The sequence below is a fragment of the Monodelphis domestica genome, chromosome 8 (genome assembly GCF_027887165.1).
Source record: "Monodelphis domestica isolate mMonDom1 chromosome 8, mMonDom1.pri, whole genome shotgun sequence".
NCBI classification, from domain to species: Eukaryota; Metazoa; Chordata; class Mammalia; order Didelphimorphia; family Didelphidae; genus Monodelphis; species Monodelphis domestica.
Genome location: NC_077234.1, coordinates 10,297,123 through 10,324,622, shown reverse-complemented (window position 1 = coordinate 10,324,622; position 27,500 = coordinate 10,297,123). Strand labels below are relative to the sequence as shown.

The 27,500-nt window shown below is 48.7% G+C and overlaps 1 protein-coding gene across 1 annotated transcript in view; it reads left to right on the top strand.

Annotated features, from left to right (window-relative positions):
- Positions 1-22,145, top strand: part of PDCD1 (programmed cell death 1) — a 24,680-nt gene extending 2,535 nt beyond the window's left edge. Inside the window, exons 2-5 of the mRNA XM_016425333.2 lie at positions 11,104-11,448; positions 11,755-11,916; positions 18,580-18,614; positions 20,773-22,145. Coding sequence (XP_016280819.2) covers positions 11,104-11,448; positions 11,755-11,916; positions 18,580-18,614; positions 20,773-20,946 — 716 coding nt within the window. The 3' untranslated portion in view covers positions 20,947-22,145. The remainder of the gene's footprint in view (positions 1-11,103; positions 11,449-11,754; positions 11,917-18,579; positions 18,615-20,772) is intronic.
- Positions 22,146-27,500: the final 5,355 nt, after the last annotated feature.

Sequence of the window (27,500 nt, the reverse complement as noted above, 5' to 3'; positions counted from 1 at the left end):
GTGGGTTCTCGGGTGGGAGGACTCTGTCTACCTTCTCTGCTTCAGAGAATGGTCTTTGATTGGTCTAGAAACTGGACAGTTCATCAGTCCAGGGCCACTCTGGCGATAAGCCTCTCCCAGCTGATTGAGGCTGGGACTTGGAAGCTAACGCACAGTCGCACAGTTTCTCTGTGGCTCTTTCCAGTGTGATAGGACACACACTCACTCACACGCTCCTTCAAACCAGTCTGGATATTCCTACCAAATACAAGGACCAGGTGAAGCACTTTCTCAGGGTAGAGAAGGGGCAGGGTGAGGAGCGGTAGGGAAGACCCCCAAGCTCACTCTTCTACACAGGCAGTCAGATCAACAGCATTTAGGAGGGTTCCACGGCTTGGAGGTGGAGTTTGGTTGCTATCAGTAAGCATTTTATTGAGCATCTACTATGTACCAAACCGAGGCAGCTAGGTGGCCCAGTGGAAAGAGCATGGGGCATGGGGCCAGGAAGACCTGAGTTTAAATCTGTACTCAGACATTAAGTTGAGATGACCCTAGTCAAGTCATTTAACCTCTGTTTGCCTGACTTGGTGACTACTGAAGGAAGGGCGAACCACTCCATCATGGTGACCAAGAAAGCGCCATGGACAGCACTGGTGCACTATGGTCTGCAGAGTCCGCAGAGTCAGGCCCAAGTGAGTGCCGGCGAGATGCCGGCCACTTACCCCCCATGTATGGGGTAGTCCTGACTTATTGGCCCAAAGGTGCTCTTTCACGAACCTCTGACCGGCATCGAACGTTTCCTTCGATGACTGAAACAGGCGATTCTGAGAAGGGATCCGCAGACTTCTCTAGAATGCTAAAGAGGGTCAGGATGCGAAGACAGTAAAGAGCAGCTGCACTAGATGGGCCAGGCGGCTCTAGTTTGGCCATTCTGTGGTTCTGACCCTCCTTCCCTGGACAAACCCTTCCAGGGCGCTCTCCATGGTGTCTGGCCACAAGGAGCTCTGCTGGAAGGGGCGGCTGCACCCATCTAGTCCAGCGATTTCGTTGGCCGTGGATGGGTCACCTGCCCAAGTCGGAAGCCAGAGCTGGCGAGCAGCGGAGGACTTTTCATTGCACCAAGTGGTGTCCCCCGAGTCCCTCAGGCCTGAAGGAAGCAGGACTCATTAGCTTGTAGAGGAGACCACGGAGGGAGGCCCCCAGGGAGGGTTTGGAATAAATCAGGACCCGAAGGACCTGGGCTCCACTCAAACACACACATTTGGATAGAAGAAAAGACCGCGACGTCGGCCAAATAACCCCAAGAGTTGGACTTGGGATAGTAGAGGCAGAGCCCTAAGTTTTGCTACTTACTAGCTTTATGACAACAGATCTTTCTGAGTCCCCAGTTTTCCGCATCTGGAAAAAGGGTGTAATAGTACTTGCATTGACTAAAATTTGCATTAACTGTAATCTGTAAGATGGGTATAATAACACATAGGTTATCTGCCTCAGATGATCAATGCAAAGATCAGATGGAAAAACTTATGCAAGGTATTTTGTATTCATATAGAGCTATGGAACTGTCCCTGATAATTACTACCAGGAAGGAGAATCATCGAGATGGGGTGGGAAGGGCTTTTTGGATGTTTTATGCTTTATAGCCTTTGAAAAACTTGAATTCAGTCAGGCGATTAAATGCATTCTACTGTGTGGTGGAGATACAAAGAAAGGGAAAAGGCAGTCTTTGCTCCCAAAGAGCTCACAGTCTAATGGGGTGAAGCCAGATGGAGCAGTGGTTAGACTGTCAGCTCTGGAGGCAGAAAGACCTGAGTTCAAATCCAGCTCCAGACACTTACTGGCTGTGTGACCGCGGATATATTATTTCACCCTGTTTGTCTCAATTGCTTCCTTTGTGAACTGAACTGGAGAAGGAAATGGCAAACTACTCCAGTATCTTTGTCGAGAAAAACTCAAAAGGGGTCACAAATAGTTGGTCTGAATGTGTACAAACAAGCTATTGAATACTCAATAGATTAGATATAATTTCAGAGGGAAGCCACTAAGATTAAAATGGGAAGCTCACTCTTTAGGGTACTTTTCTTACAGTAAAGGAGAAAGTATTGAACTTGGAGCCAGAGAACCTGAGATGAAGCCCTGGTTCTGAAATTCTGGTTAGGTGACTTTGGGCAATTAATTTCAACTCTGAGTTGGTATTTTTTTCCCCATCTTTAAAATGGGGATAATCATATACTATCTACTGCTCAGAAGAGTTGTGAGAAAAATGGAGTCTTGCTACATGGATTTGAGATACTATTACAATTCAGACCTTCTTGGTGACCCCGGAAAAGTGGTCTATGAAGGTACATTGTATGAAAGGATCCCTTAGGTCATGGGAGGAATGTGGCTGTCCCAAGGCCCTTCATTGTTTTTGCCTTTTCAATTGGGGGAAATTATGAAAGGTCAAAAGGCTTCTGCTCTCTCTCTCTCTCTCTCTCTCTCTCTCTCTCTCTCTCTCTCTCTCTCTCTCTCTCTCTCTCTCTCTCTCTTTCTGTCTGTCTCTCTCCCTCCCTCCTTCCTCTCACACACACATCTATCCATCTATCTGCCTATCTACTATCTATCCATCCATCTCTCTATTCTTTATTGTTTACAATTTTAATTCTTTTTTCAATTACACATAGAAACAATTTTTAACAATTGCTCTCTTACATCTTGTGATTCAGATTCTCTGTCTCCCTCCCTTTCTCCTTCCCCCAGGCTGTAAACAGTGTGATACAGGTTAGATCATAAGGGTATCATTTTAAAAAAGTGCCCAGGGAAGTGAGTGAGATCAGGAGCCTGAGCTCAGCTTCCTGACCCCTCCATGGAAGAATTAAACTATTGGGGATCCAGTGGGTGCTGTGGGCAAAAAGAAAAGGGAGGAGATGTCAATCTGCCTTGTTTCTATGATTTTCTGGCTCACTCAAACCTTGGTCCAGACTGGGAGAGTGGCTAATCAGTCCTTTTTAACACCAAGCTGTGAGCCTAGGGGCAAAGAAAGGATGGGGGCAGACAGTGTTCTCTCTGGCTTCTGGTGCCCATTCCCAATGTGGTGCTCTTAGATATGAATCCCTGAAGGAAATGTTCAAATCATCACCTCTGTTCTTTGGCTCTGGATTTGAGGCAAAGGGCTCAAGGAGCCTAGATGGGAGGGCTGGATTTTTTTCAGAGCACTCTGTTGAAAAGCTGTTGATAATACAGTTGTGTGTGTGTGTGTGTGTGTGTGTGTGTGTGTGTGTGTGTGTGTGTGTGTGTGTGTGTGTGTAAAACAACCTACCTCTTATAGGACACTATAAACGATCCAAGATAGGAATCAAGATGATGAGGAAATGTGCAGGGATCTTTAGGATGGCCCATCCTTTGTCAGCTCAAATACCTCCTTATTCTCTGTGGCTCCTTTGGTGATGGAGATTGTATGTTTTTATTTAAAATAGTCTTTTTTCTGATTTCTTTATACATCACAGAATTTCTTCCATTATCCCTCTGCTTCTCCCCCTCCTAGAAAGCAATTTTATTTTACTGAATTTTATTTTTTTCAATTACACATAGAAACAATTTTTGACAATTATTTTTTAAACATTTCACAATTTAGATTTTCTCTCTCCCCGAGGTGATAAATAGTCTGATCTAGGTTATATCAGTGCTTTGAAAGCTATTTTTAGAAATATATTTTAATATATTTTAAAAGAAAAAAACAGGAAGAGGAGAAAAAAAATCTGTAAATCTAATCAATATGTTAAAAATACTTGTAATGTACCATGCCCATGGAGCAGGACGAGGACACCTTCTCATTTCTCTTCTTTGGGACCACGCTTGTGTTGGGTAATTTCTTGACATTCATTTTGGATTGTTCTGTGGTTGGTCTTTCCATATACATTGTTGTAATCGCTGGGGAGAGGGTTTTCTTGGCTCTGCTTACTCCAGCATGCATTATATTATGTAAATCTTTCCATGCTTCTCTGTGTTTGTTATATTTGTCATTTCTTACAACACAGTCATATTTCATTGTATTATGTATCACTGCTTGTTTGCCCATTCACCAGTCCATAGATTTCTGCTTGGCCATGCTGCAGTAAATCTTTTACAGGAGAAATGTGCTGGGATCTTTCCCCTCTTTTTTGACTATTATTCTATTTAACCTTGATGATTTTTAAGAATTCATGTGATCATAGTTATCTATTTAATTTTTAAAATTACTGTCCCTTCTGTGCTTAAGAATTCCAGCTTCTACCCTTAGCTGGGAAAGGCATATATATGATCTGTACCTTTTCAGCTTTTTTGTTAGAATCAACTTTGAGAATACAATCAATCATGTGATGTCCATTTTGAATGATTGTAGCCTCGGCCCATTTTGTACCAAGTTGCTTTCCAGTTTGCCCATCAGTTTTGATTTCACAGGGAGTTCTTTCCCAAGTCATTCAGATTTTCTGGTTTATCGAGCCATCGACTATGATTGATTTTCACTGTTTCACGTTCTCTCTTGTCTAGTCTACTCTTTGTTTACTTACTTCTCTGTTTTTAAATGAATACCAGCTAGGAATTGGTTAAATGATGTTTTTGATGATTGCTGCTCTATTATATAGTATGAATTTTGGAAGTGCTGTTTGCCTCCATCCCCCAACTTTTTCGTTATTTCTCGTAATTGTCTAGATCTTTTTTCTCCAAGTATATCTCATGGTTATTTTATCAAGTTCCATAAAGTATTCATTTGCTGGTTTGATTGGCATAGTGCCATAGGAGAAGCTAACTTGGCTAGCATTATCATTTTTCTTATGGTTTCATTCTGGGCACAGTCCAGCCTCGAGCACCCAATGCCCTTCTGGCTCTCTGGGTTGTTCTTTTATTTCTTTAAGGAGTTCATTGCATTTGAATCGATACAAGTATTCAGGGTACTTTTGTAGATTCATCCTATGTATTTTGTAGATTGTGTAGTTATTTTGAATGAGATTTCCATTTTTCTTATTCCCTCTTGGATTTTATTATTAATGTATAGAAATGCTATGATTTTGTCATCTGTAACTTTGCAGAACCTTTTGTATCAGTTAGTATCTTTGATAATTCCCTATAATTTCTAATTCAACCATCAAGTCACTAAAAATATCAGAATAGTTAAGAAAACCCCTTATCTTCTTCTGTCTTAGAATTGAAACTGTATATTAGTTCCAAGTCAGAAGAGTGGTAAGGACTGGGCAATGGGAAGTAAGTGACTTGCCCAGGGTCACGTAGCTAGGAAATATCTGAGCTGGTACCAGATTTGAATTCAGGATCTCCCGTCTCTTGTCATGGCTCTCTATCCATTAAGCCACCTAGCTGCCCCCAACTGGGAGAGTTTTGTCTCTTCTTTACCCTCTTTTTTCTTTATTTCTTTCTCTTATTTATTACTTTTGCTCTGGCTCTAACAGTTCTTGAATCAAACAGTCGTGAAGAGAGTGAATGCCTTTGCTTCACTCCTGTATTTATTGGGAAAGCCTCTTGGGTAGCACCCTTGCATAGGATGCTTGCTCTTGGATAGACGCTTTTTCTGATATTAAAGATGATTCCTCTGCGCCTGTGCTTTGTAGGCATTTTTTCCAAAGCATCAATGCATCCTGTACTTGGTCAAAGGCTTTTTCTGTATCCCCTGAAATGCAGAGGAAGATCAGCAGGTGGTATGAGAACAATATTTGCTCATTGTTAATATGAGAAGAATATGATAATGGTAAAACATCGGGCAATGCTAATTAGGAGATCATCGACCTCTTGGCTGTTTTAGTTGAAGAGCATCCATTTGGTCAATATGCTTTCTGTGTCCAATGGAGCATTTCTGGGTTCTGTCACCCCTTTGAGGTCCCTGGTGGCTCCTGTGCCTGTGCTTAGCCTCTCTCCTGTCCATTTGAATCATGGCTTGTTTTTCTGGGAGCATCTCGTCCCCTCTCTGCCAGAGGAGAGTCACTGCGAGAATTCTAACCCTCCTTGAGATCCGTGAGACTTTCCCTTGGATTTCTCTGGAAGGACTTGTTCCAGTGAAACTCTGTTTGCTACATGTGATACAGTTTTTCTGAAGCTCTGGGAAACTTCTCGGAGAGTGCAAAAAGGGGAAACTTTCCAGGGAGAGCAACCATGAGGTGTTCTACCTGGTCCTCTGAGACAACGCGATGGTACCCTGATATTCTGGCCACGCTGTGGCAATGAGGAGCACATAGGTTGTATTTTTTAGCCCTGGGCTCTGCAATAGGAAGGACTCTCAACTTGGAGTCAAAAGCTCTGGATTCAGATCCTGACTCTGACACATGCTAGCTATGTGACTTTTGGACAAGTCACTTTAGATCTTGGCCCTTAGATCCCTCATCTGTAAAATGGAGCAATAATATCTGCTGCATGGATTCATCTCATTGGCACGCTGGACAGAAAGCTCACTTCAAGCAGGGAAGAAACAAGTCTAGGTGCCCTAAAGCACAAGTTTCATGTACAGGGCTCTGGAATCAGAAACGCCACCACTAGTTCTGATGAACTAAGCAGGAGGAATTTATTTGGTGCTCACTGTGTGCCAGGCGCTATACCAGGAAGACAGACACAGAGAATGAAGCCATCCCTGTCCTCTCGCATTCTGTAGGGTTCCCAGGTAAGTGGGCAGAGAATGCCTGAGAAAACTGACCAGAGGGAAGCACTAGGAGGTGGGGGGATCAGGAAGGGCTTCCTTTAGGGCTGGAGATTGAATGTGGATTTGAAGGAAAGGAGGCACTCTAGAAGCTGAAGACGAGGAGAGAGACGATGCTCCCTGCCTGGGGACCAGCCTGTGCAGTCAGGGAAATGGGCGCTGGAAAATCAGAGAGAAAGAGAATGGCCCACCCAAGGGGGAGTTAATAGACAATTAGGGTGGGAAATTGGGTAAGTTGGAATCCGGCTGTAAACTGTTTTAATGGGCAAACACAGGAGTCTGTATTTGATCTCAGAGGTAATAGGGAGCCCCTTGAGTTTATGGGCGAGGGAGTGATGCAGCCAGACTTTTGTTTTGGGAAAATCACTTTCATATCTGGATGAAGGATGGATTGGAAAGGGAGAGGCTTGAGCAGAGAGGTCAGAGAGAAGGCTGCTGCCATGGTCCAGGGGAGAAGTGATGAGAGTCTGAACTTGTATGGTAGCCGTGTGAGGAGAGACAAGAGGATCAACATGAGAGATGGCATGGACTCAAAAGACCTTGGTTCAAAGCCCAGCTGTCGCTTATGTTTTCGTGACTTATTTGCTTAAAATTCTGGGCCTCAGTTTCCTCATATGCAAAATGAGAAGATTGGACTGGAGGGCCTTGAAAGTCCAATAGTGTGTATCGGTTGCAAGGCAGAAGAGTGATAAGGGCTAGGCAACGGGAGTCAAGTGAGTTGCCAAGGGTCACACAGCTAGGAAGTGTCTGAGACCAAGTTTGAACCCAGGACCTCCCATCTCCAGGTCTTATTCTCTATTCACTGAGCCATCTAGCAGCCCCTCCATTTCTAAGTCTATAATTCTAAGTCTGGGAGATTTGGCAACTGATCAGCAATGGGGATGGGGAGGGAGAGAGAAGCTGAAAAAGACTGTGAGATCAGGAACTCTAATTCCTGGGTTCCTGGAAGGATCCTGGCGACCTTGAAAGAGAGAGGGATAATGGGGGTAAGTTTGGGGAGGAAAATAATGAGTTCTGGTTTAGACTGGACCCATTGGAGGTGCCCAGAGAACACCGAGCTGGAAATATTCATTGGATATCTGGCCTCAGACACTTCCTGGCTATGTGACCCTGGACAAGTCACCTAACCCTGTTTGCTTCAGATTCCTCATTTGGAAGATGAGCTGCAGGAGAAAATGGCAAATGACTCCCATTTCTTTGCCAAGAAAACCCCAAACAGAAGAGTCAGATGTGACTGAAACATCTGAATAAAACTGACTTTTTTTAGATTTATTTTCAAGTGGATTAAAAAACATTGGTATAGTGAGTGTCAGGGGTGTGCTGATAAATGTTGAATAATTTAAAAATCTGCCCGCAGCATTTGAAAGTTTGATCTGCGTCACGAGCATTTCTCCATCATTTTCTTTGGGTTTAAGCCCGCAGAACGATAAACCTCTTCCTGATGGGTATCTTTGCTGATTTCTGACATGTGAATGCTCACACTGAAAATTTAACAATTGGCTCTCTCGCTGGAGTTGGAGCCTCTGAACCCTTGGGTGCTGTCCAAGGCTCTCAGTCTTCAGGGAGATGCCGGAAAGTCCAAGAGACACCACCTCGGCTGGACATCTCACTTGAGAGGATGAGCTGAGCTTGGCAATTGTCCTTCCCACAAACTAAACGTACCCCAAGCCGGAGTAACTCCTTCTTCCGTAGTTCTCTCCCTGTGATCACCCCAAGGCTGATCCTTCTTTTGTCCGGTCACCATCTTCCAGTTCTCCCTCTCGGCATCCAACCCCTTGACCCCTCCTTGAGGGTCCAAGTTGGGGACTCTGTTCCTTTTTGGGCACTTATGTCTCCCCCAGATTCATTCAACCGATTAATAAGCAGAAGCCGGCCACTGTGCCAAACCGTGGGGATAGAAAGAAAAACCAAAGCTGTCTCTGCCTGCTCTCCAGCAGCTTCCATTCTAGCAGGGGAGACAACCTGTCCCTAAATCAGTGTATACAAGATAAAGGCAGCCAGAAGACCCTCAGAGAGAGCAGCCGGGAAAGCGTAGATTAAGCCAAATCATTTCCCTTGAATTGGACTACAGGAGGCTAACACCCTTGCCAAAGTTCACATATAGCCAGTGTCTGAGGCAGGATTTGAACCCAAGCCCCGTGACGCCCCTACATCACACCATGGATCTCGGGGCTCTTGGCCCCAAATCCAACATGTTTCACGCTTCTTGTCTCTCTAGGCCATAGGAAATGGGCTTCTCTCTCGTGTCACAGGCTCATTCTTCCTGTCGCTCGCACTGGCTCCAAGGAATCTGCTCCCCTGTGGGATTTCAGCTCCCCATCTGTGTTCTTTGGAGGGTTCCTTTTAGGCTAGGGCAGAGAACATCCAGTGGGGCCCCGGCCGACAGGCTGTCCTCAGCCCCTACAAAGTGAGTTGAAGCAGTGTTTTGTAGCTGCTTCTCCCAAGGGTCCATCCCCATCGCCGGCCTCTGTGCAGGTGGGCTCTGGTGCTCTCTCTTAACTTCCTTTCTTAAGGCATGTGGCTGCCCTCAGGCTCAGGTGTGGCCTTCCCAGGCCTTTCCTGAGCAACCCCCCCTTGTGAGTGTCCACTCCCTCCTGAAGCCCCCTGGGGCCCCTTAGCTCCGCCTATGGATGTCCCCACAAAAGATGAGCCAGCCAGAGAGGGATTGCTTTTGCCTGACACACAGTAGGGCAAGACTTGGCTTGAGTCTGGTGTTCCTACAACCCACCATAGGAACTGGAGAAGTGAGCCTCAATTTTCCCCTCTGTGAAACGGCAGAAAATGGGTTGGACTAGACAGACTTCCTGTTCCCTTTTAGCCTTCAATCTACGACTGGGTGTGAATTGTTGGTGTGTCTCCCCCATATCCCCCTCCAGAGATGCCCACTCAGAGGGCTCCCTCTGGATCTTGCCTCTGTCCTCCAGGGTGTTTGCTGTCCCTCCTAGATTTGCATCATCTGCCATTCCATGAGGGGGTCACCTTTGCCGTTACCACATGTACAATCTTGAATTAATCATGTAACCTCTCTAACCTTGGGTTCCTCATCTGTAAAAAAAAAGGGAGGAGGCAGCTGGGTGGCTCAGTGGATGGAGAGCCAGGCTCAGAGACGGGAGGTCCTCGGTTCCAATCTGGCCTCAGACACTTCCCAGCTGTGTGACCCTGGGCAAATCACTTCACTCCCATGGCCTAGCCCTCACCACTCTTTTGCCTTAGAACTGTGAATTTTAGATTTGCTCCACCCTGCTTAGTCTAACAAAACAGGAATGTCTACACCCCTACTTAAGGATTAAGTGTTGAGGAGGATGGCCTGTGACAGACATGTGCTAGCAAATGACAAATCAGAAACAACTGAGAGACCCCTGGGCTGTCTTAAGTCAAGCTTAAGCTACCACTGGCACATGTGAGATGCAGGAAGTGATGTAAAAAATGGTTTATATATTTCACATCACTTCCTCTCTCTGGGTTTTTTTTGCGGAGAGGTGGCTCACTTTTTTTTTTTGGCGGGGGAGAGGTGGCTGGTGGCAGTGTGCTGGGCATCGTGGCATCTTGGCATGACTGCAGCTATTGTCCTGGTTTGGTGGTAAGCATCCTTGATACAGTCCTGGGAGAAGCTTAGTAGTGTGGTTCAGGTGAGGCGTCTTCCCTGAGCTCTCTCGGAGTTTAGGCTGATTCCTTTTTTTCCCTTACCTTTCCTAAACGCCATCCTCCTAGCAGGCTCCTCATCTTGGAGGAGACCTTGTGGCTGGGGTCTCTGAACTCCCCTTGGCTCAGGCTAGGCCGGAAAATTCTTATCTCTCTCTCTCTTCTTCTTAATTCCTTCCCTCTATATTAATTACTACAAAATTCCCAAACTGACTTGAGTATTTTTATTGGAATTTGAATTAATTTGTGGAGACCATAAGGATAATATATTAGTCAAAAACCCCTAAATTTACCCCTTACAGAACCAATACCCAGTATTGATTCTAAGATGGAAGGTGAGGGTTTAAAAGAGAAACAGGAAACCAAAGGGGATTAAACTGTACCATCCTCTGACCTTTGTAGGTCTCAGTTTCCTCATATGAAGATGACCTCTGAACCTCTCACTGTGTCATCTTTACCTACCTGGAAAGTCCTGTGCCCAGGACACATCTGTCTTCAGGGTGTGCTAGACAAATGGCTTTCTTGATTGAGTTCTCACCAATTAGACTGACAACAGCCCAAAGAACAATCGTACTGGCCTGTTCCAGTTCCCCTGCCTTTTGTAGACCATCATGAATCTCCCCTACTTCTGGGATACCACGGTAGGCTGCAGCATCTTAGGGTTGGAAAGGTCTCTCTGTGACCGCTGAGGCCAACCGTTCCCTCCACTGGACTGTGGTTGGGAGGTGTATGGGCAGAGATGAGGGCTTGGAAGCCAGAAATGTTGGGGAGATGCTTGCATAGGATGAGTTCTTAGATCTGATTATTCTTTTTTTTTTTCTCAGTGAAAATGGAGTACAACCTGGGCTTTTGGCCACCCCAGCTCTCAAAGGCAGAAGGAGAAAATGCCACTTTTGTCTGCAATGTCTCTAGGGAATTAATGACTTCCATCTTGAATTGGTACAAAGAAAAGAATGGCAGCCAGCCCGAGAAGCTGGCTGCCTACCCGAAAGACAAACCCAGCTCTCCCCTGCAGGACCGCTATCACATCGCCAAACGAAATGGGCAGACCTATGAGATGACCATTGTGGGACTACAGCTGAACGACAGTGGGAGATACTTCTGTGGAATTATTAATTTCCAAATGCCACCAGTGAAAGAAAGTGGTTGGTCAGAGCTCAATGTGACAGGTGGGTTTAGCCTTCCGAAGGAGCAGGGGGCGTTGGGTGATGTACCAGAGACTGGCAAAGGCCCGTGCTCTCAGGCTGTGCCCAGTGGACCCCCCACAGTAGTCTGGGGCTGGTAAATTCCAGCCTGGGGCAGGTGCCACTGGGGAACTGGCTGCACTGGCTGCTCTTTCTTACCCTCCCAGCCCCAGCCTCTAAGAGTGCTCTCTGGCTTCCTCCAGGCTCAGCTCTGTAGTCATGGCTGACCCACTGAGGAAAGCACTTGAGGGTGTCTTGAGATGTCTCCTGACTTGTTCTCCAAACCTCTAGAGAGACTCATGGACTCAACAACACCAACTCCCTTCACCACTCCAGAAGCTCTGGAAAAATTCCCGCGGATCATTGTGGTGGTCTCCATCATTGTGGGTGCTGTGCTGGTGCTGCTGCTGCTTTGCTGGGTTCTGTTCATCGTAGAGTCCCGAGGCCGAGGAGGTAAAAGCTCTCCTTAGTTGGCACCCCTCCTCCACCCCCCCAACTGCTTCTTCCATATGCTTCCCATGGTGATGGACATGCTGTTTCCCTCACTGGAATGGAAGCTCCTTGAGGGCTGGAACTGGTTTTGTTTTCTCTTCATGTCCCTGGGGCTTGGAGCAGTCTCTGGCACATGGTAAATGCTCTTGGCATCATTTAGTCATTTTTCACTTGTTTCTGATTCTTCATGACCCAATGTGGGGTTTTCTTCCTTTTTTTCTTTTTTCTGAAGCATAATTTTATTGAAAAAGTTTGTGTTCTCAGTTACATGTATTGATTTTCAACATACATTTCCTCAAATTATAAGAATCAAATTGTCTCCTTCAGCCTCAACTTCCCCCTCCTGGAGATGGTAAGCAATTTGATCTAGGCTATACATGTTTTATCATGAAAATTGGCTTCCATATTGGTCATTGTTGTGAGAGAATATTCCCATAAACCAGATCCTCCAAATAGAAACACAAATAAATAATTGAAGAATTATCCGCTTTCATCGGCATTCTAACTCCAACAGTTCTTTCTCTGGAGGTGAATAGCATTCTTTGTTCTAAGTCCCCCAGAACTGCCCTGGATCCTAGTATGGCTGAGGGCACGAAGCCCATCACAGTTGATCATCCCACAATATTGCAGTTATTGTGTACCATGTTCTCTTGGTTCTGCTTACTTCACTGCATCAGTTCACATAGCTCTTTCCAGCTTTTCTGAAATCATCCTGTTCATCATTCCTTATAGCACAATAGTATTCCTTCACCATCATGTACCTCAGTTTGTTCAGCCATTCCCCATTTGAAGGACATTTCCAATTCTTTGCCACCACAAAAAGAATTGCTATCAATATTTTTTTAAACAAGTAGACCCTTTCTTGGGGTTTTCATGCCAAAAATACTGAATTGCTTTGCCGTTTCCTTCTCCAGGTCATTTTACAGATGAGAAAACTAAGGCAAAGAGAGTTAAAAGACTTGTCCAGGGTCACACAGCTAGTAAGTGTTTGTGGCTGGATTTGAACTTGGGAAGATGAGTCTTCCTGACTCCAGGCCTAGTGCTTTGTGTACAATGGCACTACCTAGCATCCTCACTGTAAATGCTTAATAAATGATTTTTAATTGGTCGATTGCCCCATGCCTGGAGAAGTTCAAGGGGAACTTTGGTGCCTATCCTCATAATTGCCTCCTTCTTCCTCTTTTCCTTCTCCATCCTCATCATCAGTAAGTGGTAAAGAGAACACTGGTCTTAGAGTCAGGGGACTTGGGTTGAAATCTTTCCTGGGTAGACATGGCTATTACTCTTATCGCCTCATTTCCCTCATCTTCAGAATGGGAGTAATAATACAACTTGCCACAGCCATCACCCCAGGAAGGGATGTATAGACAGACCATTCTGTTGTTCCACTTGCCATCTTGGTGACTTCCCAGACCATAACTCTCTTTCCTGGCCCTATAGTTACAATCTCTTGCTTTTGTATCTATCTATGTATCTATGTATGTATGTATGTATGCTTTTTATCTAAGCACTATAGTAAGTGCTTAAACATTTTTTACTCATCCATCCATCCATCCATCCATCCATCCATCCATCCATCCATCCATCTATCTAGCCATCTCTCTCTCTCTCTCTCTCTCTCTCTCTCTCTCTCTCTCCATCCCTCCAATAATTCACTATTTTCATATAGGATTGTGAAGATAATGTTTATAGCTCTGTAAAGATAGGAATTATAAAATATTGACTTTTGAATAATTTAGATATTCTTATTACTAATGAATATTGATCATCTGTATAATATCTAGGGCCACCCCGACTCTCCCTAGCTTTGGCGTTCATAGCTTTCCATTATTCCACTGAGATCTTCACCAGCCTCACTGAAGACTGTGTCAGGAATTTGCCAGCTTGGGGTGGTCCTTCTTCCTTCCAGGATGGGCCCTATGATGAACTCGGTATCTACCACCTAAGACTCAGGTCAGCTAAGTGTGGAGAGGCTACACAACAGAAAGGGTATGGGTTCTGACCTTAGAAGACCTGAGCTCAAATCCTATGTCCTCCACTTGTCTGAATGATCATGGGCCAATTATTTAACATCTCAGGACCTCAGTTTCCTGAGGTTTGACTAGATAATCTAACAGCAGACTTAGAATTACTTGAACTCTCAAAGACTGACATCTAAAGGAGTTGAAAACTCTAGGTTAGCTTTTTTCCAGCCACAAGTATATACAAATAAAAATAAATAATAATAACAGCTGCTATTTACATAGAGCTTCCTACGTGCCAGACACTGTGCCAAGAGCTTTACAATTATCTTCTCATTTGATCCTCACAACGACCCTGGAGGGACATGCTATTGTCCTCATTTTATGGATGGGGAACCGGAGACAGAAAGGGTAAAGTGATTTGTCCAGTGTCACCCAGCTAATAAATGTCCAAGGCTGGATTTAAATTCAGGTCTTCTTGACTCCAGGCTTGACTCTTAATCCAGTGCACCATCAAGCAGGTAGGTTTATTAAACATTTCCTTTGTGCCAGACACTGTGCTAGGAATTGGAGACACAAAGACAGGGAATTGAATGATTCCTACCCTCAAGAAGTTTCCATTCTGTTGGGGAGACGATGCCCACAGAGATGCGTATGTACCCACCACGTCATTCTTTTGACTCATTGAGCTTGTTGGCCACTAAAAACACCAGATATTGTAAAAAAAAAGACCCAACCCCCAAACTTCTGTTTAGCTTCTCCCCCTCTTGTCTTATACTTGCCTGTCCATTCTGTCTTCTTCTTGTGAGTCTGATTTTATGGATAAATAAGCTGAAGCTCATAAAAGTGAAGTCACTGGCCCTCTAAGAGTGACAGAGAAGGGACTAAATCCATTTGTCCTGGACCTGTGCCCACCATTAAAAAAATATGGGGTCAGGAACACTCATGGATGCTCTCCCATGGCTGATTGGCAGGGCAGCTTTGGCATTCTCCATTTCTGACTTGGGTCCATTTCCCCCCTTTTAGGCAATTTTGTACCTCTCCCCTTTGGAGACTCCCTACATGATGGCAGTCTTGTCATGGGCATAGGTTATGGCAGCATTCCTCAGGACTCTAGGGATGAAGGGAATCTGCTAGTCTTGGTTTCCATGGGAGCAGGCGATGCAGGTAGATGCCGTCTGACCACCAATTGCTAACACATTTCCATCATGCCAGGTTGGTTCTCTCTGGTAACTCCAGGACTGGTTTCCAGCCACAGAGGTGAGGTAACTACCTATGGTAAGCCGAGACGTAGGCCTGAGCCTCATGGAAGGAAAGGTCTCTGAGAGGGACATTTCCAGAGTCCTCAACGGCACGGACAGTGGTAATGGGCCAGCGAAGGATCTTGACCTTGGAGCCAGGAAACAAATAGGAGGAGGCTGAGCTCAGTCAGGCCCCCCCAGCTTCCTTTTCCTGTCCTTCCTCCCTTGGACCTTCTGTTTTCAGAGACCACTATTCATATTGGGAGAGAGTGTGGCAGATGATGAGGGATGAGTTCTAGGATCCAGAGAGAACTTGGCCCATTTGGTGGTCAGAGACAGTGGCTGAGAAGCTTGGAACTTGAAACTTTGGCTTTAGCCTCCAATTGCTGTGTGACCCAGAGCAGAAAACTTAGCCTCTCTGTCTCAGCTGCCTCTTTGACAAAGGAAGCTGTATGTGGGAGACAGTTTTCCCTTAGAGAAATCAGCTATTTTCCCATTCTTTCTTTTGAAAAATAAACCATTCCCTTCCATCTTAGAATTAATCCTGGGTATTGGTCCCAAGGCAGAAGAGTGGTAAGGGCTAGGCAGTGGGGGTTAAGTGACTTGCCCAGGGTCACACAGCTAGGAAGTATTTGATGTCAGATTTGAACCTAGGACCACCTGTCTCTAGGTCTGGCTCTCAGTCCATTGAGCCATCCAGCTGCCCCTGGCTATGTTTTCTTAAACCATTAGAAGCGACTTTCATCTTCAAATCATTTGATCCAGATGGCATTGTTTTGAAAGTATAATAATAATGATAATAATTATGACTACTACTGCTGCTGTTGTTAACTACTACTACTAGACACACTTCAATAGTGCTTTGAGGTTTGGAGAGCACTTTCCATATACAATCTCACTGAGCTTCCCAAAAGCTACATGAAGTGGGGACTTGGAATACTATTAAGCCCTTTAAATTTATTTATTATTATTATTATTTAAAAATACATTTATTTATTTTCCTCAATGGCTACTTTATTTATTTATTTTACCAGTTACATATAATAAGAATTTTCCATGTAAGTTTTCTGGAGTTCTATGATCCACATTGTCTTTCCTCTCTTTCCCAGGGCTGCATGCATTCAGTCTTGATTATTATATATGTATTATCACATGAAACATATTTCCATATTGTTCATTTTTGTTAGTGGAAAAACTTATACAACACAAACTCCCCAACAAAAACCCAAATGAACTGAAGTAGCAAGTCATCTGCTTCCATCTGTGTTCTGACTCTGGAGGTGGATCGAGAGCATCCCAAGTCCCTCAGAATTGTCCTGGATCATTGTATTGTTGATAATAGTTAAGTTTATCACAGTTGATTGTTCTGCCATATTGCTGTGACTGTTCTCCTGGTTCTGCTTATTTCACTTTGCATCAGTTCATGTCGATCTTTCCAGGTCTTTCTGAAATCATCCTGCTTATCATTCCTGATAGCACAATAGCACTCCATCACCATCCTATACTCTACCCATTTTTATAGAAGGGAAATTGAGGCCTACAAAGGTGAAGCCATGTGTCCAGGGTCACCCAGCTAGGATGTTAAAAAAATTCCTTTTTGGAAAATTCTTTGTTCTTAACATTCATTTATAAAATTTTTGAGTTCCAAATTCTCTCCTTCTTTCCCATCCTTCCCCCTTCTTGAGAAAGCAAACAATGGGATAGAGATTATTTCATGAGAAATCATAAAAACCTGACTTCCATATTAGCTGTGTTGCAAAATAAAAGGTGAAAAAAGTCTGCTTTAATCTGCACTTCTCTCTCTGGAGGCAGATAGCATTTTTCATTCTGGATCCTGTGGATTTGTCTAGGATTGTTGTCTCGATTAGAGTGAGCTAGTACATTTCTTTCTTTTGAAAAACTTATTTTTTCCTCAATTATATGTAAAAATAATTTTTACATGGAAAACATTTGAATTCCAAGTTTTCTCCCTCCTTCCTCTCCCTTCTCTGATATCGATCTTATATGCACAACCATGGCAAATTTCTTAAAAATGTATTTACTTCATTACATGTTTCCCAATTATATGCAAAAACTTTTAACATTCATTTAAAATTTTTTTTGAGTTCCAAATTCTCTGTCCGTCTCACTCCTCCAGTATGCATTGAGAAGGCGAGCAATACGGCGTCCATTTACACGTGGAGCCATGCAGAAGATATTCTGAGGTCAGCCATGCTGCAAAAGAAACCACTGACAAAAACCTCCAAGAAAAATTAAGAAAGAAAAAGACAAATCTGTTTCCACGTGCCTTCAGGGTCCTTCCCTTCTCTCAGAAAGTGGAGAGCATTTTCCATCATGGCGCCTTTGGAATTGTCTTAGATTCTTGTCTTGGGCAGAGTGGGCTGGTCCATGGCTGGGGGGGAACGTGAGATTTTCCTGCCTCTAGGTCCAGTCCTCCATCTCATGTATCCCTTCCCTAGAAGGCAGAGCTGTCTGGAGACTTCTGATTGTTCCCATTTCCCCAAGTTCCCACCATACTCAGTGCATCTTCTCTAGCCCACATGGGGATGATGGTGGTGATCTCTCAAAGCCCCCTTTCCTTCTGTGTTGGCCAACCACTGGGCCTTGGCCCAAGCCCCTGGCCCGATTCCCCCTTTCCAGCTCTCCCTTCCACAAGGGATGACCAGAGAGCCTTCAGCCCAGTTTCTATGAGTTTGTTTGGCTTCCTGTGGAAGGCCAGCTGCCTGCTCCCAGGACTGTGTTGGTGAGGGAGACAGGAGGAGGCGGGGAGGAAAGGTGGCCAAGCCAAGGCTCCCTTTACCCTCTGCCACTGCCCATGATGAAACCTTCATGCAATGATGCTGCCTTAGGCAACATGGCTCCCCTGGGAATTTCCCAAGGGCCTCTCGGGGTTCCCAGCACACCTCTGTCCCGCTCTAATATTCTCCTTGGGGACTGTGCTTCAAATTTCTCACCTTTCAGGGCCAGAACTTTCCTTCTGGTTTCTGGGGCCTGGGTCATAAGGAAGTTTAAAAAGAGGAAAAGAGCCTGGGCACAGGAAAGGCAGAGAGGCTCCTCCTGGGCTGACCAGAGGCCTCCCATTTAGCCTTTGGTGCTCCCCTGTCCCAGAACTCAGGCCCCGAGTGATCAAATAGATTTTTAGTTCTTTCATTAAATACTTCCCAAAGACATATAAAAACTTGGACTACTATTCTACCCATTTTTGTAGAAAAGGAATGAGGCCTAGAGAGATTCTTGGCCAGAGTCACCCACTTCATCTCTTTTTAAAAATTCATTTTTAACATTCATTTAATGAAATCCACATGGAAACATAGTTCCTAGTAAACAGGTTGCAAAAAAAAGGCAAAAAAAGGACAAGTGAAAAAATACATGGAAAAACATTTTCTATTTCTGATTGTCACCAGTAACTGTCTTCTTTGCAGGGGCCGGGAACTCCGAGAGCGACAAAGACTCTCTGGTGAGTTTCTTTAGTCTCCTTTTCCTCTTTTCCCAGCTTTTTGTTGCCAGAAGTGGGCCACCGTCCATTGGGTTTGTGGAGCCAGTTTGGCCTCCTAGGTCGCCCCTGTTCAGAATCCTGGGTTCAAATCTAAATTAATCTTTGTGACTTTGGGCAAGTTAATTCCACCTCTCTGGAACCTGACCTGGTTCTCCTGATTCCAAATGCAATTGCTCCTTCTATTCCATCTCCCCAAAAGAAGGGAGAAAAAATGGAAAGGGTAGACAAGAAACAGAAGAGAAAGAGGAAGGCATGAGGAAAAAAGAGGGTGCATCTGGGGTGGGGAGTGACAGCAGTCTTCTCTAGTTGGCCCTCTGGCCTGAGAGAGGCTCTGGAGTCTTCCTGGATGTTGAAACCAAATGGTTCATGTCTAGAAAAATAATGAATGATACTTTTAAGCCCTGTAGGACTTTAATCCCTTCCTTGCTCCCTTCCCTCCTCTTTCCCTCTCTCCCTCTCTCCTTCTCCCTCCCTCCCTCCCTCTCTCTCTCTCTCCCCTTCCTTCCTTCCTTCCTTCCTTCCTTCCTTCCTTCCTTCCTTCCTTCCTTCCTTCCTTCCTTCCTTCCTTCCTTCCTTCCTTCCTTCCTTCCTTCCTTCCTTCCTTCCTTCCTTCCTTCCTTCCTTCCTTCCTTCTTTCTCTCTTTCTCTCTCTCTCTCTCTCTGTCTCTCTCTGTCTTTCCCTCCCTCCCTCTCTCTCTCCATCTCTCTCTTTGTCTCTCTCTCTCCCTCTCTCTCTCTCTCCCTCTCTCTCCCTCTCTCTCCCTCTCTCTCCATCTCTCTCTGTCTCTGTCTCTCTCTCCATCTCTTTCTCCATCTCTCTCTCTCTCTCTCTCTCTCTCTCTCTCTCTCTCTCTCTCTCTCTCTCTCTTCTCTCTCTCTCTGTCTCTCTCTGTCTCTGTCTCTGTCTCTGTCTCTGTCTCTCTCTCTCTCTCTCTCTCTCTCTCTCTCTCTCTCTCTCTCTCTCTCTCTCTCTCTTCCAATTCCTGGAGCAACAGAAAGAGTCTTGGTTCTGAAGACAGAAATCCAGACTCAGAACTCATTATTTATGTGAACTTGGGCAAGTTGCTTGTCTTTCCTGGGTCTCAGTTTCCTCATTTGTAAAAGGAAGGGCAAAAACAAACAAACAAAAAAAGGTATTTATGAAGCACATACTATGTGCCAGGCACTTACTAAGCACTTTACAATCATGCTCTCATTTGATCCTCACAACAACCCTGGGAGGTAGTTATTCTTGTTATCCCCATTTTATAGATGAGGAAACGAGGCAAGCAGAGGTAAAGTGATTTGGTAAAGTGATTTGCTTCCAGTCTTAAAACTAGTGTTTATTTATTTATTATTATTTTTAAAAACCCCGACCTTTCGTCTTGGAATCAGTCCTGGGTATTGGTTCCATGGCAGAAGAGTGGCCAGGGCTAGACAATGGGGGTCAAGTGACTTGCCCAGGGTCACCCAGCTGGGAAGTGTCTGAGGTCAGATTTGAACCCAGGACCTCCTGTCTCTGGGCCTGGCTCTCCATCCCCTGAGCCACCCAGCTGCCCCCACAACTAGTGTTTAATGTGAGATTTGAAGGCAGGTTTGCGTGCCTCCAGCCCTAAGTGCTCCGAGTCCCACTAGCTGTCCTCAGGGGCTCCTCCTCGTTCCTGATCTCTAGTTAGGGCTCGGGCTCTCCCTTGTGTAGCTGTGATGCTCCCAGCTTGACAGATAAGGACAGCGACCTAAGGAAGCTAAGTGACCCATCCAGGCTCTTGTTCCACTCTGGGATGGGAATAGTAATCATAAGTCAGCGTAATTCTGAGCTCCGACGAAGCTCCCCACCTCTGTCGTCATCTCCTTTGGCCATCCCCGTGGCTCTGGGACAGGCGGGAGCTATTGCGATGGATCCTTTTTCACAGGGGAGGAAACTGAGGCATTCAGGGTCACACAGATAGTAAGCGTCCGAGGAAGAGCTTGAACTGTGGCCTTCCTGAGTCCCAGCCCAGAGCTCTCCGCTGTGAGGAGAGGGAGGAGGGCTGGGCTGAGCCCCGGGGCTTCTCGGTGGAGCTGGCTGTAGAAGGAGGCGTCTGGCCAGCGCTGGGGGCAGGAGCGATGCTCAGGTCTCATTTTCTTTCTCCTGCTGAAGAAGGTGGAGCGCTGCGCGGCGTCGGGGTCCGCTTCCGCCGTGGTCTACGGGCAGCTGGACTTCCAGAGGCCGGAGGCGCCCCCAGCGGGGGGAGCCGAGTGCTGTGAACAGACGGAGTACGCCATCATCGTCTTCCCCCCGGACAAGCCCGGCGGCTCTCCCCACAGGAAGTAGGTGCTGCAGCCGCCCCAGGACGCCCGCGGCCTCGGGGAGCTCCTGGAAGCGACGTCTCGGGGGCTTGTGGGGTCGTTCCTGTGGGCTTCTTCGTGGTGCCGGGCCTTCCCCAGGAGGAATCCGATGGCTCCTTCCTCTCCTCCTGCTGCTCCCCTCAGCCCTGCCCAGACTCAGCTGGAGTCTGACGTGGACGCTGGGGCTCTCCGAGGGCCGCGTCTGAGCGCAGCCTCTGGAGGGTTCAAGAGGACCTCCGTAGCCTGGACTTCATCGTGCCGCTGCTGGGGCTCCCACATCTCTCGTCCTCCCCCGGAGCCGGGCACGCGGGGACCCTCCCTCTCCCTGGATGGATGGGGCCGCCGAGGCCCACGGAAGGTGCTTGTTCCAGGCGGCCGGGGAGGTACGGGCAGAGCCCGGATAGTGGCCACCCCAGAGGGAGCAGGGCCCGGGGGCGCAGGAGCCTCAGAGGCAGGGCCTGAGGCAGGGCCCGGGGCAGGGCCCGGGGCGCACTACAGCGATGCCAGAGGTGCTGACAAGCCCCGCGCCCTGCCCTCCAGGGCGCCCAGCGTGGGCATCTGCAATGAGGGTTGATGCAAACTTTGTGGCCGCAGGCTAGGAAAGTGAACACCCAAGTGGGACCTAAGGGGGAGGGGAGCTGGAAGAGGGGGCGCACCTTGTCCCCACCCCGTTGCAGACACACATTGGCCTCTACCGGCGTTGTGGGTCTGAGGAGGGTCTCCCAGGCCCCGGCGGCTCCCAGCCACGCCTGCTGCTGTTGGCCCTGGCCAACCCCAGAGCTGGTGCTTTGAAGGGGGCTCCTGGCCTTCTCACTCGGCCGGACAGACCCTCAGCCCTGACAGCTGTCCGTTCCTTCTGGGATCTGCGGGTCGAGCTTCCTGGAGCGTCGTGACACGGTGACGATTTTATTCCGGTTGTTGCTGTTTTAACAAGAGGAGGGGCAGCCCCGCGGCCGCCCGGCTCTCCCCGAGCTTCTCCGCCCCCTATTTCACGGCTCTGCCGCAGGAGCCGGACTTCTGGAGCGCTTTGGCCCTCGGTCTTGGCCAGTGAAGACGGGGCGGAGGCTGAGGGGCATCTCGGCCAGGTCAGCGCGAGGCCTGAGAACTGCTGGTGCCCCTGGACACCCCCCTTGTAGGCCCGCCGGGCCGTGGGCATTGTCGACCCAAAGAGAAGCTGTCTTGAAAGCCGATTGTGTGTGTGTGTTCTTGTCCCGGGCAGGCAAAGACCAGGGACGAGTTGAGGTTCAGGGGGGTGAGGGGGGGCTGGGGGGGAGGAGGGGAGGCTGGAGGGGAGGAGGGGAGTCTGGGGGGATGAGGAGAGGCTGGGGGACAAGGGGAGGCTGGGGGGGATATGGGCGTCCTGTTGGGGACCCTTGGCCACTCTGACCATGAGCCCCCCCCCCCCCACTGCCCACTCTGGGGCATTCAGCCTTAGCCCCCGCCTGGCTTCTGCACTGTATGAGAGGCTCCAGCCTCAAAAGGGAGAGGCCGAGCAGCCCCCAGGGACCAGGAGGAGGAGCCCCTTCCATTGGCTCATTAAGCAGTGACCAGGGGCCAGTCTAGGCCCTGGGGGGGGGGCAGACACAAAGGCCACCTGAGCCCTTCCCTCCAGAAGCTTCCTGACTTGCACCATCTGACCCAGGACAGGCCAGGAAGGCTCCAGGAGTCCGCTGAGGGAACTCGAAGACCCTCCTGTGTGCCTGGCCCTGAGGCTCCACAGAGAGAGGAGGGAGAGAGTGGGGGAGGCCATGGGTGACAGGGCTAGGCAGGCACGGTGTGGGTCAGGGGAGGCGACAGAGAAGCCAAGCTTGGCTGGAACCCAGACGGTGTTGGGGGAGGAAGGAATCGGTCTGGCGGTCGGCCTGGGCTCTGGGGGGTTCTGGGGGGGCTGTCTGAGCACCTGGCACTGGGCGGACAAAGAGGCTGCCCCAATCCGAATGAGCAGCCCACTGTCCGGCAGAGCCTCTGGCCTGGGGCAGGGGAGAGGGAGGCGAAGGGAGGCCCCAGGCAGAAAGCAGCCCCCTCCCTGGCACCATGAGCCCAGAACAGGGCTGTGGAGGTGGGGAGAGACAGCAGCCTGCTGGCGGCTTCCTGTCGGAGGGCTCCCCCCCCCCCCCCAGCCTCGCCTCCTCACATTTTCCACTCTGTCTTGTTCCTCTTGGGGAGAAGGTGTCAGTGGGCAGGGGAGGGGGGAGGGGAGAGCAGGCTCTCCTGGCTCACCCCCACACTCAGCCAGCCGGACGCCTGTGCCCAGACAGGAGCACCGATCTGTGTTCTCACGTGCAGAGCCACATACCTAGTGCTAGACAGGGGGGGCACACTCACACTCACACACACCCACACACCAGGTACACACACACACTTATACACCAGACACACACACATACTCTCACACACACATCAGGCACACACACACACACATACATACACCAGGAACACACCAGGTACACACACACACACACATACACAGACACTCACACATATATGCTCGCACACACACACTCACACACCAAGCACACACACTTACACACCAGACACACACACATACTCACACACACTCCAGTTACACACACACACTCACACACACCAGGTACTCACACATCAGGCACATATATACACATGCACACACACACACTCACACACACACACACAATCACACACCAGCCACTCAGCCAAATGCTCCTGCCAGCAGTGCCTGCACAGGCTCCTGGCCCTCCAAGCCCGCTGTGTGGTTAAGTAGCTGTGTGGTCAAATCTGCTGCCTCAGCTCTGCTCTGGGCTCTGCTGAGGCTTGTAAAGAAGGCCCTAGAGGGGGCAGGAGATGGGCCACTGAGGGAGAGGAAACTGAGCAGGGATGAAGGCCTGAAGGGCATCCCAGAAGGGGGGGGTCCCCACCCAGGACCCTCACACGCCAGAGGAGAAACCAAGACTCAGAGTGGTTAGAGTTTACCTGAGGGTACAGGGCTTTGAGTTTGGATCCTGCCTCTCTATCAAAAAACTATGTGGCTTTGGATGAATCATTTTATCTCTTGGACCTCAGTTTCCTCATCTGTAAATTGAAGGATTCCTGGGATCACAGGATTATAGATATGGAGCTGGAAGGGACCTTAGAGGTCTCTAAGTTCAACCCCCCCATTTACAGATGAAGAAACTGAGGCCCAGGAGGAAAAGCCAGCATCTGTGGCAGGGCTTGACCTCAAGTCTTTCCAACTCTAGGTCCAGTGAGCTCTTTTGACTCCATCATATAAGGTGATACAATTTTATCCAAGATACTGCCCCGGGCCATGGAGGCTTGATTCCTTATCCATATACTAGAATTCCAACAACCAGGATGGTTGGTTTGTTGCTTGTCTTGGATCCAAGGTTGGATGGATTTAGCCATCCAGTCTTTGCCGTCCAGTCTCAGCTCCTACCCCCCCAATTCGTCCTCTCAGTTCCCTTCCGTTCACTCCCAAGCTAGCAGTGGATGACAGTCAGGATCCAAAGTGGTGGGAATCGGTTTCAAAGAAATCACGAGGGTTCAAAGAAAAGTCTTGCACATGACCACAAACAAGGAACTCCACAAAAACAAGATGAGGGCTATGGATGGACAGCAGCTGTTCTGGAAAAAAGCTGGGGGTTTCAGTGGCCCTCTGAATGTCAGCAGAGGGATGTGTCAGCCCAGAGGTTAATGCCCGCATGGGCTGCTGCATTCAGAGAAGGCAGAGCCTTGCCCCGGCCCCACATCCCCTGAGGTCTCCTGCTCCATGTGAGGGTACCAATCATCTGTGAGTGATGAGGATGGAGAAGAGCTTGTGTCCATGATGTATGAGGACTGGTGAGATGAAACTGGAAGCTTACATGGATAGTCTGGGAAAGAGAAGATAGGGATGGAGAGGGGCTCTCCAGCCCCCTTTGAGTGTTTGGAAGCAGGGAGGAAAATTGGAGGAAGCAGAGGAGGACAGAGGAAGAGGGAGGCAGTGGAGGAAGCCAGGAGTGAGAGGAGACTTTGAATGGCCTCCATCCGTCCGGTCACTGGCACCACAGGGTCCATCTGAAGACTCATGTTGGTGCAGCTCTTGATGGTTCACACGATGGATTCTCCCACTATCCTTGTGCAGGAGGCTCAGTGAATATTGCTCCTAGAGGCGGAATCTCAGTTCAATGAAGTCTGTCTAAGCTACCAGCTTGTTTCTCTCTCAGTGTTCTCAGCTGGTCTTGAGATATAACAACTGAGCAGTCAATCAGTCAATCAATTAAGAAGTCTTTTTTTAAAGCAAAAAGTCCCTGCCCTCAGGAAGCTTACATTCTATCGGGTAGCCATGTAACGGTTTACCAAGAGGAAGACTGGCTATGTTTGGGAAGCTATTTCCACTGTGGTTGAGGGAAAGAGCCAACCAGCATCTTCTCCATACCCAGTTCTGGCTCTGGCAGAGTTCTGGGAGCCAAGACGCTTATGGTTCTACGGTCTCATCCATTTGGAAGCTCCGTCCATTGGGGCATGTCCCAGTTCATCCAAGCGAGTGCTCTCTTGGGTCCATGTCCTCCCATGGATTCTCCAGAGGGGTCCATCCAACTTGATGGAGACCGTCCTTACTCTCCCCTGACGCCGTGAGGGTGCCAGGTGGGTCCTCCGCCCTTATGACCCCTGCCTTTTCCTTCCTTGCTGGTGTCCTTAGTCCAGTCCTCCTTAGGAGCTCCTCATGGCTCCTACCCACCTTTCACCTGTCTTTCTGTTGTCCCTGGGGGATGTTCCTCTAGTCCTCCAGAGGCCAGAGTGTTCACTGCTAAATGCCCAGACGTCCACGCTGGAAAGAAGGGTCTTGGTGCTCACCAGCAAAGTGCTTTGATGTTTCCCAAAGGCAACCAGGCCATTCTTGTCCTTCTCCACCCCAAGCCCATCCGTCCTTTCCACCTCGGATTGACATTGTCGGATGGGTGCCACAGAGCTTGGGTTGGTGTTTCGAGGGGAAACAACCAAGCGGGCCACCCCGACCAAGTGAATTTCGATGGACCTCTGGGCAAGAGCGATTCTTCATCCGCTGTCTTGTGCCTTTCTTGTGTGGATGATCCAGCCAAGCACCTCCGAGTGAGCCCAAAGCCCTTCTGGAGCCCTGCCGCGTCTCGGGGCTCCATGTGACCCCCAGAACGCCCTCCACAAATAGAGCTAACGGCCTGCGCCCAGCACATGCTGCTTTGACAGTCAGCCAACATGGAAAGGCAGCCCTAGGGCTCCCTTGGTTGGTTCTTCTCTTGGGTCAGCACTCACTTATCAGATGGCACAATTAGACATCCTGTGGCTCAGGCCTTTGTTTTTGCCAGATGACCTCATGGGCCCTGCTGGGAGCCCATTGGGCCTAGAAGGCCCCTTGGTGACTAGTCAGGCCCACCCAGGGGTCTAGGTGCTAGAGCGCCCCCAGCAGGCTCAGATGAGAGCTCTTTGATGCTTGGTCTGGCCAGGGAACATCAGGGGCCGTGAGGCAGCAAAGGGACCCTCCTGCCGGCTAGTGAAATGCCCTTGGGAACAAGCGACTCCTCTAGAGGCTCAGGAGCCCCCTCCTTTGGCAGGTAGGTGCCCGACGGGCCTGGGAGCTGCCTTTCCTCTTTCTTCCCATCCCCTCTTTCCCCCCAAACGCGTTTTCCTTCTTTCGTCCCTTCCTTTCCTCCTCGCTTCCTCCTCCCCAGGCCTTACACGCTCCGGGACTTCTAACTCCTTAGAGACTCCTCTGTGAATGGAGGGGGCCAGACGGGGGGACCCCCAGACCCTTCCCACGGCCCGCCGGTAAAGTGATGACGAGAAGGTTTGCTCTGACGATGGGGCTTCTCCCTGGACCCCAATATCTGCCTTCAGCCCGGGAGAGCGGCGCGGGCGAGCTGGACTTTAACAGCCACGGCCGTGAACGTTTCCCTTCACGCTTCGGCCATTTTCCTCCGTCGTCTCCCCGCGGCGAGGCAGAGTCACAGACCAGGCTCCGAACTGCCGTTTTGGAGGTGTCAGTGTGGAAACGGCTCCAGCGTGTCCCTGGAGAGGCGCTGATGACTCCCATCTCACAGCCGGAGAGAAGCTGGACCGCGGGATCTTCGGGACTCCAAGTCCACGGACTGGGCCGGCCTGGAGGCTGCGCCGGGGCCCGCCTCCTGGGGCAGTTTCTGGGCTACGCAAGCCCGCGGCCCACTAAACTCCGGCGATGCCCTCTCCGAACCTCCCTCCTCTCTGTTTGGGAAACGGGCGATTCGGTCCTGAATGGAAGCCTTCCACGTCTTCCTGTTGGATCCCCTCTCATGAGATTCAGCCCCGCGGAGCGGGCACTCGTTCCCCCGTGTTCTGTCCTCGGATCCCGAGTGCCTAGCACAGTGCCGGGGATCTGGGAGCACTGAAGGTCTTCATAAATCCTTGTTGAAGGGGCCGCGGGGGCTCCTGGACTGAGAGCCAGGCCCAGCCATGGGCGGTCCTGGGTTCAAATGTGGCCTCAGGCCGTGTGGCCCTGGGCGAGTCCCTGCTTAGCCTAGAGGCTGGCCAGAGGAGGCTGAGTGAAGAGGGAGATGTGCCAGGGCAGAGCTG